Source organism: Anser anser, assembly GCF_964211835.1.
Source record: "Anser anser genome assembly, chromosome: 6".
NCBI classification, from domain to species: Eukaryota; Metazoa; Chordata; class Aves; order Anseriformes; family Anatidae; genus Anser; species Anser anser.
The window spans coordinates 16,108,171-16,126,337 of record NC_139726.1 but is presented as its reverse complement, the minus strand read 5'-3'; the positions used below and the strand labels follow the sequence as shown (position 1 = coordinate 16,126,337).

Below are 18,167 nucleotides of genomic sequence, written 5' to 3'. Positions count from 1 at the left end.
AACCTTACAGAAGCTCTGTCTTTGCTTGCAAGGAACCCACCCACAGAGGCTAATCTTGCCTCAAGTCAGCCCTGATTTGCACACTGATTTTACATGCACAGCTTCATCAGAGAACTACCCAGCATATTGTTTTAAAAGAAAACAAAAAAATGGAGGGGAGCAAAGAGGCTCAATTGCTCTAATCAATATGTCCCATCTTCTGCCTCCCACTGGGCTCACAGACATGGGATGCAATAATCAAACATATCATTATGTTTGCTAATTACAGTTATTAAACGCTAAAACAAACAGCTGATAATTTCTAATTGGTTTTCAAGGTGGGCTTTCATGGGGTTTGTTCTGATTTAGAGAGGCAAACAGATGGTCTAGTTATTAGTGCTCTGGAAAAAAGGAGTCAGAAAAAACACATGTTCCTCAGGGCACAAAGTACACTGAAAACAAATATTTAGCCATATATGTCTTGTCTCCCTCCTACAAGATCCTTTGTTGACTGTCTTGCCTGTCAGTGACATGCTTGCCCATTCTTCCCATCTCCCTTTCTTCTGCCTGTGTAGAAATCACCGCTATGTTCAGCACCTGGTCCCAAAAGTAGGATCACATCACTTGTCCTCCACAAATAATACGGGAGATACTGCAGCAATAGCATGAGGCATGATGATGGGCACCACTTCTACATAGTAAAAGAAAACACACACACAAAAAAAAAAAAACATTAAAGAAACCTCAAGAAACCTGCAAATAGGGGCAATGGAAGCAGGCAACAAACAACTTGGGCAAGTCTCAGTGACCTACTGATGGGCACTTTTCTGGTCAGGCTTTCGACTGAGACAAAAGGGACTCCAGCCACAAGATGCTTTCTCTAGCAGCTGCCTGAACTGAGATTTTAATCACCTCAGTGGTCTGGGGTGGCTCCAACTGCCTACAGGTAAGGGAAGATGCTGGCCAGCCCAGAGTTATTAATGTGTACTGTGGGTATGTGTTCCCTATTTCAAGTCCTGAGAAACAACTATCCCCGATAATACCCAGAAGTGCGAAATTCCAGCTCTGTGGAATCCTGTTTAGGATAGGAACTAAGGCATTTCCTTTAACGCAGACTTTTTGTATACAACAGATAATGACTAAGGAGAGCTCTGTCTTCAAGCCACGTCACTCCAGTCCTATCTACTGTTCTACCACGACACTTTCCTGCTTGCATTCATCTATGTTTAAGGATATTCCAGCCCTTTTCTTCCTTCTGCATGCTTTTTACAAGCAGGAATTCACAAGGTTTAACCACAGAAACAGACAAATGCCCACACACATAAAGGCTCCTGAGTACCTTGCCTAAGGTCCTGCAACATGCATCAGCAGTGGAGACAGAAGTAGTACGCAGCACCTCTGGCCTCCATTCCGGTGTCTGCTGCAGCTCAAACGGATGTGCTGCTCCATCTGACCCCTGCAGACCATAAGCTGATCAATCTTGATGCTGCAGACTGTGCTGGGACCATAAGTAACTTTCCAGAGAAGCTGAAATACTCCTCAAAAGATATTTCAGTCCAAAATACGGTGAAAAAATGGATGATAATGAAGAGAACTCAGAGACAGAATGAGCTCAGCTGATGTCAGGCGCCTCTACAAAATGAGGAACAATAAGCTCTGGATTTCTAAATCTAATTGACAGACTTCCTAGGAAAGAAAAGTATCAAGGAATTGATATCCAGAGTCTTAAAATAATATTTCTTTTCCTTTCTTTGCCATAACTGAGCTCTGTGAGAGTCTGCTTGCTACCAGACCTCCTGTAAACAGAGCTCCATACTAAAACTTTTCCAGCTTCAGGAGGCAAAAATTTCTTGCAAGGGTTCTATATAGGATTATCTGTATGAACACACACAAATTCAGTTGATTCCAAAGCAGGTGATTCCAGTGTAACAGTTAAGGAAATTTAACCTCCCACAACAAATCCCCCCTGCAAATTAACACAGCTGCAATGCAGTCGGCAGAGAACGATCCTCCAGTGTGTTCCTCTTTGCAGCATCACATAAACAAATGTCATGTGCCTGAACCAAACCCTTATGGCATTAGGATTAATGACCCCAAAAACAAGGCTGTGTGTTCCCACCAGGATATCCCTTGGCAGAACAGATCAGACAAGTGGCTGTAGATGGGATGCTCAGCACAGCTGCTGGATGAGCCTATTTCCTACCTGATGGATTTGTTCTACAACCACCCAGAGCACCGGTGCATGGATTTGAAGAGACAATTTGTTGTGGTCTGTAATACTCCTTTTCTGATTTATTACAAGTATTTTGGGATAATTCTTTGATTATGAATGCTTCCTTGACAACAAGCCACTGAGAAAATTGTCTCATTTCCCACTGAGAAAATTACTGTCCCAGCAAAGTAAAATTAAGAACTGGTGAAACTCGTTACAATAAAGGAAGAGCTTCTTTGTGTGGAAGGCAGAACTTGCAGATTCCAGAGGAACTTGTTTTTTCCCCTGGAAGATACAGATTTGCTTTGAAGTATCAAGGCAGCACCAAAGCATCCTCTTCAACACTGCCCCTCACTCACACATATGCAAACCTTGCTTCCTTTCGCCCTTCTGTCTCAGATGTATGGGAATACCTGCTTCTATCAAAAAATAAATAAAAATAAAAAGATGCAGAAACGAACAAAATAAACCCCAAATTTTCTAAAACAAAATACTCTGCTGCAAACCCTCTTGAACCTGATGGAGAGGGGAAGGGAATAAAACAGCCCACAGCCATGCCGGTCACACTGCTGATGGCAGTGCCAATATGCACTCCAGACTCTTGTCTCTGAGCATCATATTAGAAGCTATACAGAGTAAAGGGAAAAAAAAAAAAAGAAAAAAAAAAAGAGAAGCTGCATTCACCCTGACCACACACTGTTTGTCTTCCTAATTTGAGGTGAGCACATCAGAAATAGAAAATTTCTGATGTCACTTCAGCAAAGTGAAACATGTAATGAACGGATTCAACACAAGTGGCTGCTCAGGCTTGCCATGTCCCAGCAGGGAAATTCTTGACAGCTACAGCCAAGTAGAGGCTCCTGCAAATTTATGGAAGTTCAGGGGAAAGTTCAAGCTATCGGACTTACACAATTGCTATTAGGAAGTCTTTTTCTCCTTTGGCTCTGAGAAGAAATTTGGCCTAGAGCTGGAAAACACCATCAGATAAAAATGTTTCTAAAATTGCACATTCCAGCACAGTATTTCCATTTCAACAAGCCTATATTTTCCTACAAAAAGATGTACTGAAAGACCCACAACCATTTGCTAATACAGAGATGTCCAGCTGTGAATTTCTGAGCTTCTTGTATGTTAAAATATATTCCTTAGGAAAAACAAACAAAGAAGCAAAACATACGTAACCCTACGATGCAAAGTGCTTTCATGGAAATAAGGAAGTTTTCAGAGGTGATGTGTTTTGCCAGTGGGATGCAAGTGCACATCCTACTGCAAAATGACCAGAACATTTCGTTGTTATCATATTAATTATCTCAGATGTTATAGTCACCTCCCTGGTTCCTTATATTGATTTATAAGCTCCCAGGTTGCATTTCTGTACAAGGACAACTCTTACCTGCCTGTGTAAATGAAGCAGAGACCTTTGCTGAGATACGTATGGAGCTCACTGTGTTTTTAAGGACTAGAAAACCCTGTGAGCTGGAACAGGATGGGATGTATACAGAACGTCTTGCTTCACAGTCTCAGTTCCTTCCTCTTATTGTTATTTTGAAAGTCTCTATCATTAATTTGAAAGCTAAACCCGTGTGACTGGATGCAGAGACCCACTGACCCGTAGGCTCTGAAGGCTTTTCCAGGAGGCGGTCAGGAGCTCTGCGTGCTTGGATGGCACCCACAGTTTCTTTTACATCCCACAAGTTCTTCTGAGTCCTTTCAGACAAAAATGTTTACTGGGTTGGTTTTTTTACCTACTTTTGTAAGGCACTTGAACTTTTTTGTCTGCACAAGGCATCATAGGTAGCATCTCCACTCTCACACCTGCTAATTAAGGAAGCACACAAAGGGGAAGTCTCATTGCTGGAGGGAGATGGTGGTGGATCTTGGCAAGCTGCTGGTGTCCAAGAGCCAGGACGGTAAGTGTTGGCAGTCACTAGGCACTCTCCACAGAAATTCTTTAATTTAGTCCATGGCTACGGTTAAAACATATGGAAAGAAATACGGCAACTGATTCAGCACCCTAGCAATGCTTTAGGTGCGTATCATCACTACCTGTAAGTGAAACTGGATATCCCAGAGAATGTTTTGATTTCTGCTCTGACCTTAGAGTCCTGATGAGGATATCTGAACAGACACTATAGGTAAAGGTTCTTCTGTATCCTCACAAATGATCTAGCAATCTTACAAGGCAAAAGAAACAAAGCAAGACCAAACAAAACAGAAAAACAGGGTCAGACCTCATCAAAAGACCTGGAAACTTTGCAGTCTAAACTTCCTCTTTTTCTTCTTCAAAGAAAAATGTGCATCAATGCAGCAGTAAATTCTAGATGAAAGGATGATGGACCAAAACCACTATGAAAATTCAATAGTTAAGCAATGTTATATTTTTCTAATAGCATATTTCTTCTTTTGGAATTTCCGTTGATTTCAAAGTACATCAGGGAATGGTATAAACAATAAGACACTTTTCTCTTACAAAATGTAGAAGAATTGTTGATGTTTCACTTGAAATTTCCATTACAGAGGAAGAGAATAGAAACTTTTAAAATTGGAATCAAAACTTTTTATGCAAATACAAAATGTTTACATCATTCAAAAATTAAATATTTTGGTTAGTTCTATTCCCAATCCAATATAAATTCCAGTGTCCACAAATCTGTGTTGGAGACCTCCTGAAATCTGGACCTGAACTCTTCCAGCACCTGGGAGGACTTGGGAATCTCATTTCAACCCCTTCTTTGAAGAATGAAGCACATCCGTCGCACAGAAAGCAAAACATGCTCCTGCACACGTGGTCCCACATATCTCTGGTGTGTAGTGACCTGAGGTGACTTCAGACCCACAGATTTTGGGATGGTCAGTCGTTTCCCCCTAACAGTCCTTACCTTGGAGCATTTTTTTTTTCCCAGATTCCAGTCTCAGAAGCCAAACAACCTGTAAGCCTTCCTCTTGGATTCATCTTGCCAGCCTAAATTTAGTGAGACCTAATTGCAAAGTTTCATCTGGTCTATTTACACTGAGCTTCTTCCTCTGAAAGACCTTCTGGGAAATCTCTGTGTTTTCACTTCAGGCTCTCAGTCAGGTTCAGACGTCACTGTGCCCCTGTAAATCACCAAATTATGATACCATTCTACCTTTTGCTGTTGACTCCTCCTTGCTCAAACAGCCTCTCAGCAACCTGGCCACCTCCTCCTTGGTGCTTCTGCCTCGGCAGAGGAGCAGAAGGCACCTGGATAGCAGGCGGGAGCCTACTTGCTATGGGTCTTAAGAGTCCCATAGGGAATGGGAAGCGTTGGGAGGGATCCTGCAAAACTCTTCTGGGTGGGGTGTGGGGAAAGGGCAAATGGTTTCAGCAACACCCACTATGCTAGTCAGCTAAAAAGGTTTTCAAAGCCATGTGTGTGAAAAGCTCCATGTGCAGGAAGGCAACGTGGCAACATGCTCCACTCCCTCTCCTGAGAGCCTCATCCGCTTCCTTCTGTACTGCCCTGATCAATAGAAAATCTCTTGTGACTATAATCAAGCAGCTGAACGACATCTGAAGTTAAACCACCCTTCCAAAGCAGCATCTGCATTTCCCAGGAAAGGCTATAGCCACAGCTTCCAAAATATCACTTTCACCGCCTCTCATGAAAAAAAATACCGAAATAATCTACAACCTGTTTTATTTCCTTTCCTCTGTGCTCATCTCCTCCTCAGAATATAAAAATCAGCCTTTGGCTTGAAGCTCACTCCCTAATGGTTCCCAAAGCCTTTCCATTGCTGGAAACAACACTGTGAACCACCCAGGCAAAGCCAAGATTTTATCAGGGTTTAGGCAACAAGCAGGCGGCCAAAGCCTCCCTCCCAGCTCTGGCTGAATCTGCCTCAGCGAGGTCAGCGATGGGAGCAATCAGGCTGCGATGGCCGGGATGCACTGCCACTGCTCAGGCTATCTCCTTGCTTATGAGAGATGGCATGGGGTTTTCAGGTGCTGTTTAGATACACACATATATGAACTTTGCTTGGGGGGGTTCAGTCCAGCTTATAAACAAGGTCACTGAAAGAGATCAAGAAGCAGTTGCAGGAATAAAACTACAGGAAGCGCCAGGCACAAAGCCCCAGGCGGCATTCAGGCTGGGTGAATCCGTGCCCAGCTAGCTACAGCTGTGTTGCAACTCTGAAATTAAGTGCACTTCTGAAAGCCTAAGTGTGCCTGTGAGATTACACGGCGGTGTGGGCAGGCAGCAGCCGGTGTCCAGCCCATTCTCCACACTGCTCTGTGTGATCGAGGTGTGGAGCATCCACAGCACTGAAACACAGAATGGCACAGCCCCTGCCGCAAGGAGCTTGTTTGTTCTTGCAGCCGTCCTGTCAAGGCATGGCTGAAAAGACAAGGTGGTGTAGCTGGAGCAGATGAGAAAAAGAAAAAGTGTGTAACTGAGATGTTCAACAGATTTTTTTTGTGTGCTGATAAATTCTGCTGGTGTAAGGACAAGAAGAACCCACTTGACATCCTTACTGTACTGTTACCGTTAAAATTAACTGTAGTATAAACTCTGACAAGACTCAATAAAACTCTCCTTTTCCTCAAGGAAGCCTGATTGCAAATGCAATGTGTTCACAGACTCAGTGTTAACTACAGCTCGAACTCATATATATATATATATCCTCACAAAGTTCAGCAATTTGATTTTTCTTTTTTTGGCAAACACTTTCTCTTCTGTGCTGAAAGCACACTAGGAAGTTACTCCATTTTAATTAAAAAGAACCTAGCCTTCAGTTGGAGCTGTCAAATCCTTTTCTTCATCTGCTTTATTACATCAACCCAGGGAAAGTCGGAGCAGTTCTTAAACTCTGGGCTGGAGGGTGATGCTGGGGCTATTGTAATAAGGCACCAGAGCCTCAGCACATTTTATCTACAAAGGCTCAGACACTTGTTCCCATAGCCGTTGCATTTGGAGACCATGGAAAGGAGGTGGAAATCCTGGGACTGCTATCTAGTGAGCTGGGTCAGGAACAGGAACGTTTTGAGCAGAGATGAGTCTGGAGAGTGGCAAGTCTACAAGGAACAAGCCATCCCCTGCCCACAGCAGATCATGGTGAGAAACCCCTGGGGGTGTGCTGGCACCTCTCATTTGTTCAACCCCCCCAGGGCAAGCTTGGCCCAGGACAGCATCAACAGGAGCTGATGATTTGGTGTGAGACCCTCTGGCTGCGAGCTGAACCTAGGCATGGTTAGGAAAGGGGCTAGATAAACAGTCCAGACAAGTTGTTGTTATTAAATATTCCATGCATTACCAAATGATCCCGTGGTCATTTCCATGTGAAGCAACAGCAGGAGCCAAGAACTAAATTCCAGTACAGTCCCTGCATAAATTCCTCCTTTTTGCTTCCCCAGAGCACCCGGTTCAGCTTCATGTCACCAACAAGTCTGCAAGTACACTGCCTTTTTATGACTATGTTCCCCTCTTCAGAGCAGTGAAAGACAATAAGGACATAAAATATTTCGTGACATTCAGGATGAGACACCAGTGTGAGGCAAATAGTGGTGCAAGGGAGAATCGCTGGGAGAGTTTTGGGTGGGTCATACGGTGCATTTGGTGTCACACAAACTTCCCAAGTCCTGGATTTTTCACATCATCAGTAAAAAAGTTGAGGGTTTATAGAGCCACAAAGCGTCTGCCCAAGCCCTCGCTGGTTCCTGTGCCATTTCACTGATGCTAAGTGGGAGGACAGCCCGCACCAGCTGCTAGTCCAGGGGAAGGCTTCTCCTCCTATCCAGGCGTCCCCCAGCCTGGCTCAGCAGCCAGCAGAGAGCAGAGGAGGAAGGGCCCAGGCACCCCACGGCCTCGCTGCTGCTCTCCTGCCCTCTGCGCTCAGCAGTACTGAGGAGATGAAGGAAACAAAAGAGCAAAGACTGCAAGTGAGGGGCAGAGTGGGCTGGCTGCTTGATACTGGCCTCCTTGTTGCATCAAGCAAGGTCACCAAAAGCAGCTCGAATGGCTTGCACTCATCAGAAACACTGGCAGTGGAAGTACCCTCTTTTTGTACTGCTGATTTGTGTAACTTCATGCAATATTATGATCACTTCAGATGTTCTCTCCCCACCCATCCCCCTGCTTGACAAGTTGTAATTCACCCCAGAAACAATATAACCTAAGCCATTCTCAAAGTGTTTTCCATATTGTCTAGCCTTCATTCACCCCCAGGTCCTTGAGATTTATCCCCTGAACGAAGGGTGTAAATCGCTGCACGGGATCTCAGGAGATCTTTGAGCACTGGAGTTATGAAAATGTAGCATCAGTGGCACTTTTAAGTGCAGATCGATTGGGATTGCAAACCGAATACCAGTGGTTTACAGGACCAAGTGCTTCCTATAGACAGGACTGAGTGATGTTCACTGACCTGAACCCAAGGCAGCGTTGCTGACCTGAACCATCCTGGATCCTGACTCAGCCCGGGTCTGGGCTGGAGCTGACATTCCTTCCCACTTGCACTGCCCATTTACCTGTTTCTCAGAATAGGAAGAAAATCACCACGCGCCAGTTTCCAACTTGCTGAGTATTACTGGGTGGCCCTGTTCCACATACAGCCCTTTTCTTGGCAGAAGAGCCAACGCAAGTACCACCAAGTCCAAACATGAAACTAGTCCCTTGTGCCTGCACAGCACCGTGAGGACCAGCGGGTGACAGGCATCGCTCATGCTGGGCTAGAGGGACCAGGAGGGATGTGCTCACCTGACACGAAGGCCACTTTCTCCTTTAGTATAGGAAGGACATCAGCAGCTTTTAAGCCATCATTTCGGAATGAACCTGCAAAACAGATACAGACAGGAAAGCCACATTAGAAGAGACCATGTCCTTGCTCCAGACTTCACCAACAATCCATGTTTCTCAAAATCAGACTGGAGGAAATCTATAAATTACATAAAGACACCAAGAGCTAGGCCCTTATGGCTGATAAATGAATATCATTAGCATCAACAGAGACATGCTTGTGAAAAGAAAATACAGAGAATCAACTCATCCCACTTCATCCTTCAGAAGTTCTGAAAGGTTAATAAATTGGAGGGAGATATAAAAAGGAGCAGAAACCAGTGTAACTGCAATTTGAACAGTCACTGGAGGACAGTTCTGAGAGATCCCTAAAGAGCCCTTTGTGTCAGAAAAGCACTGAGGAATTTAGTTCTGGTTGCCGAATTCTTTCTGTGTTCAAGTAAGCAGGGCTTCATGCACTCTGAATTAAAGACATGAGTCTTTGCTATTAACTTGTCCTTTTTACGAGAATAACCCCACAGATCCCGGGCTTTGGCTAGCTCTCACATCAAAGGCAGGAACCGTTCAGCCAAAGGTAATATTTTGGAATTTAAGCAGATTTGTATATATGCATCTCATCCAACCATAAAGCAAACCAGAACAGCCAATGTGCTAGACATATCATGATGGCTCGAAGACACTGAAGCAGAGTACTGGGCCAAATTCCCCCTAGCTGCAAGATCAGCAAGTGTCAATGCAAGCTGAGTTTTGGCCAATACGTGTTAAATTCATCGGGGAAACAGCAAAGTCAATTCTTAGGCACTTAACTATGCAGTAGACATTACATAACTGAAGTCATAGTGAACACATTACAAAAAAAAAATAAAAATCAGTGGCTATGTGAAATATATAATAAAGACTTCTCAGCAAGAAGCGTTTGTAGACTGCTACACCGAGGGCTCAAGGACAACTTGAAACACTCTCCTACCTCTGTGTGTCTCCCAGAGGCAATGCACCTCGAGCCCAGGGGAAAGATATATGACTTTTAAAGACAGGTCACCTCCTGAGCTGCAGCAGGGCAGGCTGCAGGCAGGGGGCCTGCTGATAACAGCCCCGATGTCCTGGCTGTGTGCAGGAGAGTCAAGAAAGGAAATGAACGGGGATGGTGCTGCCGGCAGGTGTTTTCACCTTTCTTAGTATTCTCCGGGACAGATCAGTCACACTCCAAAATGATGAAGGAACTGGAAATCCGTGACCCTGTCCTCCAGCCCGGAAATCCACAAAAGCTCCCCAAAACTGCAAAACTTCCCTCGGGATGAGGGATGAAACTCCTAAAGGCAGAGCAGTGCCTAAAGCAAGGTCCCAGCTCTAGGTAATGCGCATGCTCACCTGAGCAGCAGCTCACGGCCTGCAGACCAGGCTGTGGCTGCTGCCCACAGAGCTCACTGCAGCTTATGCTGAATGCCACACACCAGCAGCTCCATCTCAGAGCACGCTGGCAGGTTTTACAACAAGGGCTGGGGGAAGGGATGCCTGAACAGGAAAACCAATGGCTGTAATAAGGGCTCCAAAAGCAATGGCAAATCTGTCTCCAGGAGGGCCCCAAGCAGCAATGATGCATTCCCCAGTTCATGAGTTATTATAAGCGTACTCCTAATAATGCTCATTTTCATCCTAACCCCCAGCTGTTTCTAATACATTCGTTTTGTTTATTTGCGTGCTGGATCTGAAGCCATGTCTGCGTAGCACCATCTCATTTTGCCGCAGAGCCCCGGTTATACAACCATGTAGGCAGTGCCTTCCTAACTGATGATGAAGGCCGTGCTTTGTACCCTGCCCCACACTCCCCCCAACCCTTGTAAGACTCGAGCCCCTCTGCAGCAGACGAACTGAGAAGGACAGATGGATGAGGGAAGGGCAGGCTGAACTCTGAGCGTTTGGGCACTGTTTTGCTGGTTCACCATCATTATAAGCCTGGGTCTACACAACAGTGCCCCTCTTGCTCTTCTACCTGCAAGTCTCACCATGCTCTGCAAAGAAGTGTCAGCATTGCAAGTGCCTCCTTATCAAAAGAGAAACAGAGGTGCAGAGAGCACGGTGCCATGTCCCAGTCACCCTGCAGCATCTCACCCCTTTGCCACACCTTGGCTTAGTGTGCTATCCACATGGTGGGGACGCTCTGGTTATCCACAAACCTCTGTTACTCCAGGCACACAAGAAGAAAACATACCGTGCCTGCAGGAGCAGCACACAGAATAAAGTATTATTGGAAACTTGGAAACACTGAAAAATTTAAGAACTGGATGCTCAGCATGGCTGAGTCACTTTTCAGGGCAGATCAATGCTGCAAATGCACAGCCCGTCTCCTAGCAGGGATTCCCTGCGCAGCAGAAGCAGCTCACAGTTTTAGGTGAGATGCTGTAATGAGAAGCCAGCTGGGTGAGATGGGAAACTTAAAGCACATTTCCACATTAAAGGCAGCAAACTTGAAACTGATAAGAGGAAATTTGTTTTGGTTTGGGTTTGGTTTGGTTTGGTTTTTTTCCCCACACTAATGCTCCGTTTGGCCTGGGGAACTTGCTGCTATAGGACGTGGAGGTCAGCAGCACAAGGGGCTTTCCCAAAGGCCTAGAGATCTGCAAGCTGCAAACATCTCCAGGGAACTGTAAAGATTAATAAAATAAACAAGAGTTTTGGAAAGAATATAAGCCTACAGACTTTGGAGTGAAAGCCAGACTCTAGCTATTGGAGTGAAATATAAATTATGTCTGGAGGGAGCCCTGCAGGCTTTAGGATTTCTTTCTCTAAGAAGAGGTCAGTGGCCTCTGTTGGAGACGCTGTCTTGGGCTAGACGGACCAACCCGTGGTCTGCTCCAGAGTAGCTTTTCCTAGAAAAGCTCTAGCTCCAATCTGAAAAAAGCAGCGTGCTCTTGGCTTCAAATAAAGATCAGCTGCTGGAAATATGGAAATACTTTCTATACTGAAAAAAGTATGCGTAGGCAAGAAGAAGGCCTCCTGTCAGTGCACTGCATGGGGCTTAATCACTTGGCTCCTGATGTCTTCAGCGGGAGTAGTTCATCCCAAGTCCCATGCAATGTTTCATGAAAGTCAGCCCACATTCTCATAGTTCTCAGAACAGATTTGACTATTTAAAAACTTTGGCATGAAGTTTCTTTAACCAAACAAAACTGAACTCCTTCAGCTGAACCCATCCCTTGAGGAACTCCACTGGAGTCCAGGAGGCAACAGTAGGATTAATCTGGTCCATATTGTTCATTTCTTCTTGCCTGAGTAAAGGCCTCTTCCATATTTCTTACTTTTTTTTCCCCCTCAGGTTTTCAGAGCACTTATCTCCTAAGTTTATCACAGCCTATTTACCTCCCCCCTCCCAAAGCCTCAGTGGATTTTATTTGTGTTTACAGTACAGTAGCATCCCACCTTTCTACAATGTGCAAACAGAAGGGATGTTTGATGTGAGCAGAGAGAGGCAGAACAAAGGAGACATTATTATTCCCATTGTAGCCTTTTCAAACTGAGACAGAGAAAATTGACTTGTCCAGTGTCAGACGGAAAGTTTGTGCAGAGCCGAGTCCTCATTTCCCCAGTGCTTCCCCAGTGCTTTTCTCACACAACCATCCCTTTGTTTTCTGGAAGAATATCATCCTCCTTTCTCTCGTCTTAATACTTTTTACTTCCTTCTCCTGCCTTTCTCTCTCCCTTATTCTTTCTTTCTGCTTTTCTCCCTCAAATATTTACTTTTCTTGTCTGGGCTAAGTTCCCTTTAACCCCTTCCTTCCCTTCTTGCATGCTATTGTCCATCTCCACAGGGCTGTGAGCCTTCCTGGCTGGATTTCTCCGAGCTCCACAGGGCACACAGAGGGGCTTAGCCGAGGGCTGCCGAGGGCTTTGCCGCTGGGATTTCCCTGGCAGGGGCTCATTGGTTCGCAGTCAGAAAGGCCACAGCATGGCACGAGCATTTTGTTGAATAGAAGCAACATGTGCTCCGGACTTGTATTTTAGCACCATCTGGCAGAGATAAATGGGCCTGGACACTCTGCATCTGCTGGTCGCTCCTCTGCGGACGACAGGCTGATCCCTCACGCAAAGAAAGGGCGTTTTGGTGCCCCGAGCTCCCCAGGGGCCTGCGAGGCTCTCCTGCCGGCCTTCCCCGCTGCAGGCCGCAGTTATAAACTGAGCTATAAACGTCACCAACAAAGGTTATTATTCTCCTTATTAACTGATAGACAGTGATACTGACCTCACAGGAAGCATGTATAGTGCTGGGCCTGCAGGTCAGAGCATGGCAGGGCTGGGGTGAGTGAGGCAGGCTGGGCTGCCAGCCACCATAGGCAGGGGGCGAGGACGGTGCTCCCTCAGCTGGGGAGGCCAGCAAGCGCTCACGGGGACGTTGCGGGTATTTTCCAAGGAAGCACAGCTGGCGTTGGCTGTGTTCCTCACCCCATGCAGAGCAAGGGCTGGAGCCGGCTTTCAGCTCTGCGATGGAAATGCAAATAATCCCTGGGACCTTCATAGACATGATGGCTCTCCCGCTATACAACTGGAGACCCACGCAACATCAAAGCTTATGCTGAAATAAGTCTATTTATTTCTGCATGTGTGAGTGTATATAAACACAGGATTATAGACAAATATGCATGGAAAGTGCCTAACAGCTACCTGACAGAGGATCCAACCATAAATCTGCTTTGAATTTGACCTCCAGCATTCCTGTTAGCCTTGTACAGGGTAAATGTCTTTATGCCATCACATGTAGTGCACAGACAGACACACAGACCTACGCCTTAGCCTTGCTTTCCAGGTGACCTCCCCAAAAGTTTCAAGAGCCATGGAAACCAAACAGACGGGCTGCACAGAAGACTTACACCGCTGCACCACATGCCAAAGACGTTATCCCAGCTGAGACAAAAGTTATATTCACTACATTGTTGCATTTATTCTAAAATGAAAAGATGAATGCTGTTTTCATGCGTAATGCTTAGCATCAGTCCAAGACCAACATTATTTTCTCCACACTTCCTTATATTGTCCTCCCGTCTATTAATTATACACCACCACTACTCGCTGAAACATCCTTCTGGTCGCAGCTCTTGGGCAGTGATGCTGAGAGCTTCCTTCCTCTGCTGCCAAGTTTTGCCAGTGCTTGTCAGAGGTCCAGCAGCTTTTCTATCCCCTCTACATGGGGCAGTCGGTCCCTCTGATTTCCCACTGCTCGAATGCTCCCAAAGGGACAGCCTCTGTGAGCACAGCCCCCTTCCCTCCCTTGCCTGCAACGCTGCAGGCAGGGCTGGGGTTCAGGGAGCTCACTAATTGCTGAGATTGTTATTCCTTCCACGAGGTACTTGGCAGCACCAAGCCTCCCAGCATAGCCTTTGAATGTCCACACATTTGAACAGTAGCCTCAGCTTGAAAGCACGCCAAAGAACAGGCAAGGCTTCAACAAAGGTACGGCCCCTTGCAGCAAACATGCAAATTCATTAGCCTCTGTGCACATGTGGTCTCTAATAAGCTGAATTTAGCATCTGAAACCTAAAACACTGCACCCTGTGCATCCCACCTAAGCCAACAGTCAGGCTTTGCCTTCTCATACACGGCACAAAACTAGTCAAAGCATCAGAAGGATACCAAATTAACACACAATCTGTGGCAAAGGCTGAGCTTCATCTCCATCCAGGGGGGATTTTATTCATTTCATTTGAAGCAAACACTAACAGGGATGCTAAGAGAACGCAATGACTGTGAGCCAATCTTTTACGCATTTCCTTTTTATTTTCATCAGGACTTGGAACCAGGCTGAGATCTTTCAGTCCCTACCCTTAGAAAAATAATTAGACATTATAGGTAGCCCCGTGGATAGCACATCTGACTGCTAGTCAAAAGACTTGGCTCTGTTTGTTGTTCTGCTCCTGAACTGCTTTGTGATCCTGAACAGGCTGTTTTAACTGTGCTAGATTTTGGTTTTCCTGGCTGTGGAAGTGGGATAATGACTACCCACATTAGTAAAGTACAGTCAGGTCCACAGACCTCAACAGTACCTTAAAAATGTGAATTAATTTTGTCTCAAAAAAAACCTTTCTGAGACAGGGAACTGCTGCAGTCTGTTTTTATAAGTAGGCAAAATGTGGCAGTGACAGTAGGAAATATTTGCCCCAGTGAACACAACTTTCTAGGGAGGAAAGGGAGATGTTAAGAGAACTGGAAAAGATTATGTCACAAAATCCTGTGTTTTATTTCTTAAGCGTGCAAGGGACAGATCTACTACCCAAGAGGGAAATAATCATATTTAGCATTTGAGTATCTTCCTGTAGATTGCAGTATGCTTCAGTAACCACCCACATGCAACAGCCTTTTACAGCGTTAATAAAGAGCTATGGGCCATTTGTAATCTGAAGTAGCATTTTAAGCATGGCCATGGTTTCTACCCAGGCTAGTGTGCGTGAAAATTTTCTTTTCATTTCACTTCCCTCTCGATTACAATTGGATTCCTTATGGAAACATTCCTCAGAATTTTATAATCCTATAAAAAGTTTAAATCTGCTGATGGATTCCTGCAGGAAGGATGCAAGTCCTCTGTGAAATTTGAGAGGCTGGGTACACAGGGGCTCATCCTCTATTAAATACTGGTAGGTAGAATAATTTCCTTTAGCCAGCACTTGTTTAGTTTACTGGCTTTTTCCAAAAAGCAGCAGCAGGGCATCAGCCAGCATCTGTAACCTGTATCTGTCCCTCCAAAAGCCCTGCTCAGGTCCTGGAGGTCCCCAGCCACCCGGAATTTATCTGGGATAAAAAATAAAATAAAATATCTAATTATATACAACATGCAGGAGGCACTTTGCTGAAACGCCAGCCATACAAAGGGACCATATGCCAGTGCTTCAAGTGTGCTTTGCAAACATCTGCCTCTCAGGGGGATTTCATGCCAGACAGTAAGAAAGCAACTTTAATTAGAGGCCAATTGAGATCCTTGTCCCAAGGCCTGTGACTTCCTTAAAAACTAAAAAACAAACAAACAACAACAACAACAACAACAAAACGCGAACAACAAACAAACTAACTAACCAAATACATTTACCCATGTGTTTAAAAACAATCTGTACGTTTTCTCTCTGAATGCGGGACACTCTGCATTTTTTCTGGCAGGGTTTGGTGTACCCTGTCCTAATGCATGCACAGGCTGACAAAGTTCCCGTTGCCTTCAGCAGGATCCCTGCCCTGGAGAGACAGTTGTGTCTTGTGCAAGTGTCAGGGGGGATTTTAAAATGGTCACATGTGATTGTGGCTCATCCAGCATTCACAAACTAACACCTCACTATTAATTAGGATTTCTTTTCCCTCTGTCTCACCTCACTTCACTTCAAATCCCATCTGATCAGATACGTCTTCCTTTGATCATCCACTTTGGTATTTCTTTCTTTCTTTCTGCTAGAGCTTAGGATTTCAGTGCGCAACTATAGGGTCATTCTGCAAAGCTGATTTAAAAAAAAAAATAAAAAATACAGCAGAGACCTCCAACTCAAAGGGGAATTTTCCCTAGGGATAAATCAAGATGCTGCCTCTGGTTGTACATCTCCAGGTGTGCTGGCACAGAGGGGACAAATGAACCTGCCAGCCAACAGCCGATGCAGCAGATCCCACGATGGCACAGGGGATGCTCATGGGCTCTGCTCTCCTGCTAGACTGCTCCAAAAGCAGCCACCTGGGGAGCAGGGGCTCCCCTGGAACCCCGCTCTTTTGTCCCCATTTCAGTTTCCCAGGACCTGCTGCTCCTCGAGCCAACCTCAAAATGATGACAGTGCATATCCCACTCGCAGGCTGCTTGACTCTAACAAAACACCGAAGTACAGGGTGGCCACGGCAGCTTCTCCGAGGGACCCATGAGGTGTAACAGCCATCGGCTTAACTTCCCCAGCCACATCCGAAACCTAAACAAAACCAGGGCAAACGCTTTACATAGACCAGCAGGAAGGAGAGGGCATGGCACTCCCAGAGCTAAATAATTCATCTGCCTCTCTTAGGTACGCTGACATGTTTGACACACATTAAACATTAATGGAGATCTTTTTACGGATGGCTGAGTCACGCTGTCGGCGCACCGTCTTCTGCCTCTCCACCTGCCCCTTTCTCCCTCATCCAGCCTCGTTGGTGGAGTACGGCCACTTGTAACACTGCCCTTGGATGGGACCAGGAGCCCCCAGGTGCTGGGGGGCAGAGGGGGCTCAGCATCCCCTGGGAATGCAGGGATGAGAGCAGAGCCCACCAAGCCCCAGCCCACTGCTGCTAAATTCACCAGCCCGCTGTTGTGTTAATTGCCAAACGCGAGGGGCTGGGAATCATTTTGCAAAGCAAATTACCTCCCTGATTTCTAAAAGCTTCCTAGCCGTGTTTTTTTTTTTTTTTTTTTAACTTCCTATTTTTTCTTTCTCTCTCAATATATAAATGCCAATTATATTACTGCCTGCCTCTGTTTACTCGTTTTTTCAGTCGTTTCACTCTAATGCCAGTTTGGCCCCTTCTGCCCAAATCTCCTTGGCATGCTACCATAAATGTTTATAGCCCTAAGACTTACTGCTGTAAGGAGCTTGACACTTTTGTGGTAAAAACCTGCAATGTTATTGTAATGTTGAATCAGAAAGGATCACCAGCAGGTTGAAAACGCAGCTTTCTTTTGGTTTTATTCCAGCTAAAGACACATATAAAGAGATGACTGGGATTAAAGCCTCACTAACTGCCTGGATGTCTTCTTGGACAAGCACTCCTCTTAAATTTACTGCAGTGGTACTCAACAGAAGGTAGAGGTACACAAAGCCATCAGGCAGCCTTCAAAGACAGAGGATACGCATTTAATCTCATCTCACATATCCTATTAGACTGTGAGACTGGATGACAAGAGTTACCAAAAACATGTACTTCATCCCAAACATGCTTTTTTTTATTGAAAGGGCTAAAATATTTCTAACACGATTATCACCTAGACTTGATAAATTGGCTACTTTTCAATAAGGGGGAGCTCAGAGCGGCACAAATAACTGGCTACAGGTTAATGAGATCTGACTGATCTCCAGAGGGTGCAGGCTGCTGCTCTACAGATGCCCGACAGCTGGAGTCAAATGGCCATCCCACTAACATCCCTAAAACACAGGGAAATAATTTAAGGCCTCTCTTTCCAGCCCACTGCCAGGTTGTAAAAGAAAAAGCCACAGGCCTGACAATGTCTCTTTTTTTTTTTT

At 45.4% G+C, this 18,167-nt stretch overlaps 1 protein-coding gene across 26 annotated transcripts in view; it reads right to left on the bottom strand.

The window, feature by feature from the left end:
- The window catches only part of KALRN (kalirin RhoGEF kinase), a 502,153-nt gene that overhangs the window by 333,413 nt on the left and 150,573 nt on the right, over positions 1 to 18,167 (bottom strand). For 25 of the 26 annotated variants that reach the window (XR_014586048.1, XR_014586049.1, XR_014586050.1 and 22 more), the window contains one exon: positions 8,905 to 8,979. Coding sequence is in view for 21 of the 26 variants with exons in the window: in XM_083841888.1 (XP_083698014.1) it covers positions 8,905 to 8,979 (75 nt within the window). In the remaining 5 variants the exon portion in view is untranslated. Of the gene's footprint in view, positions 1 to 1,318; positions 1,930 to 8,904; positions 8,980 to 18,167 lie in introns of those variants that run through there. The other variant, XM_083841878.1, reaches the window with a different exon arrangement.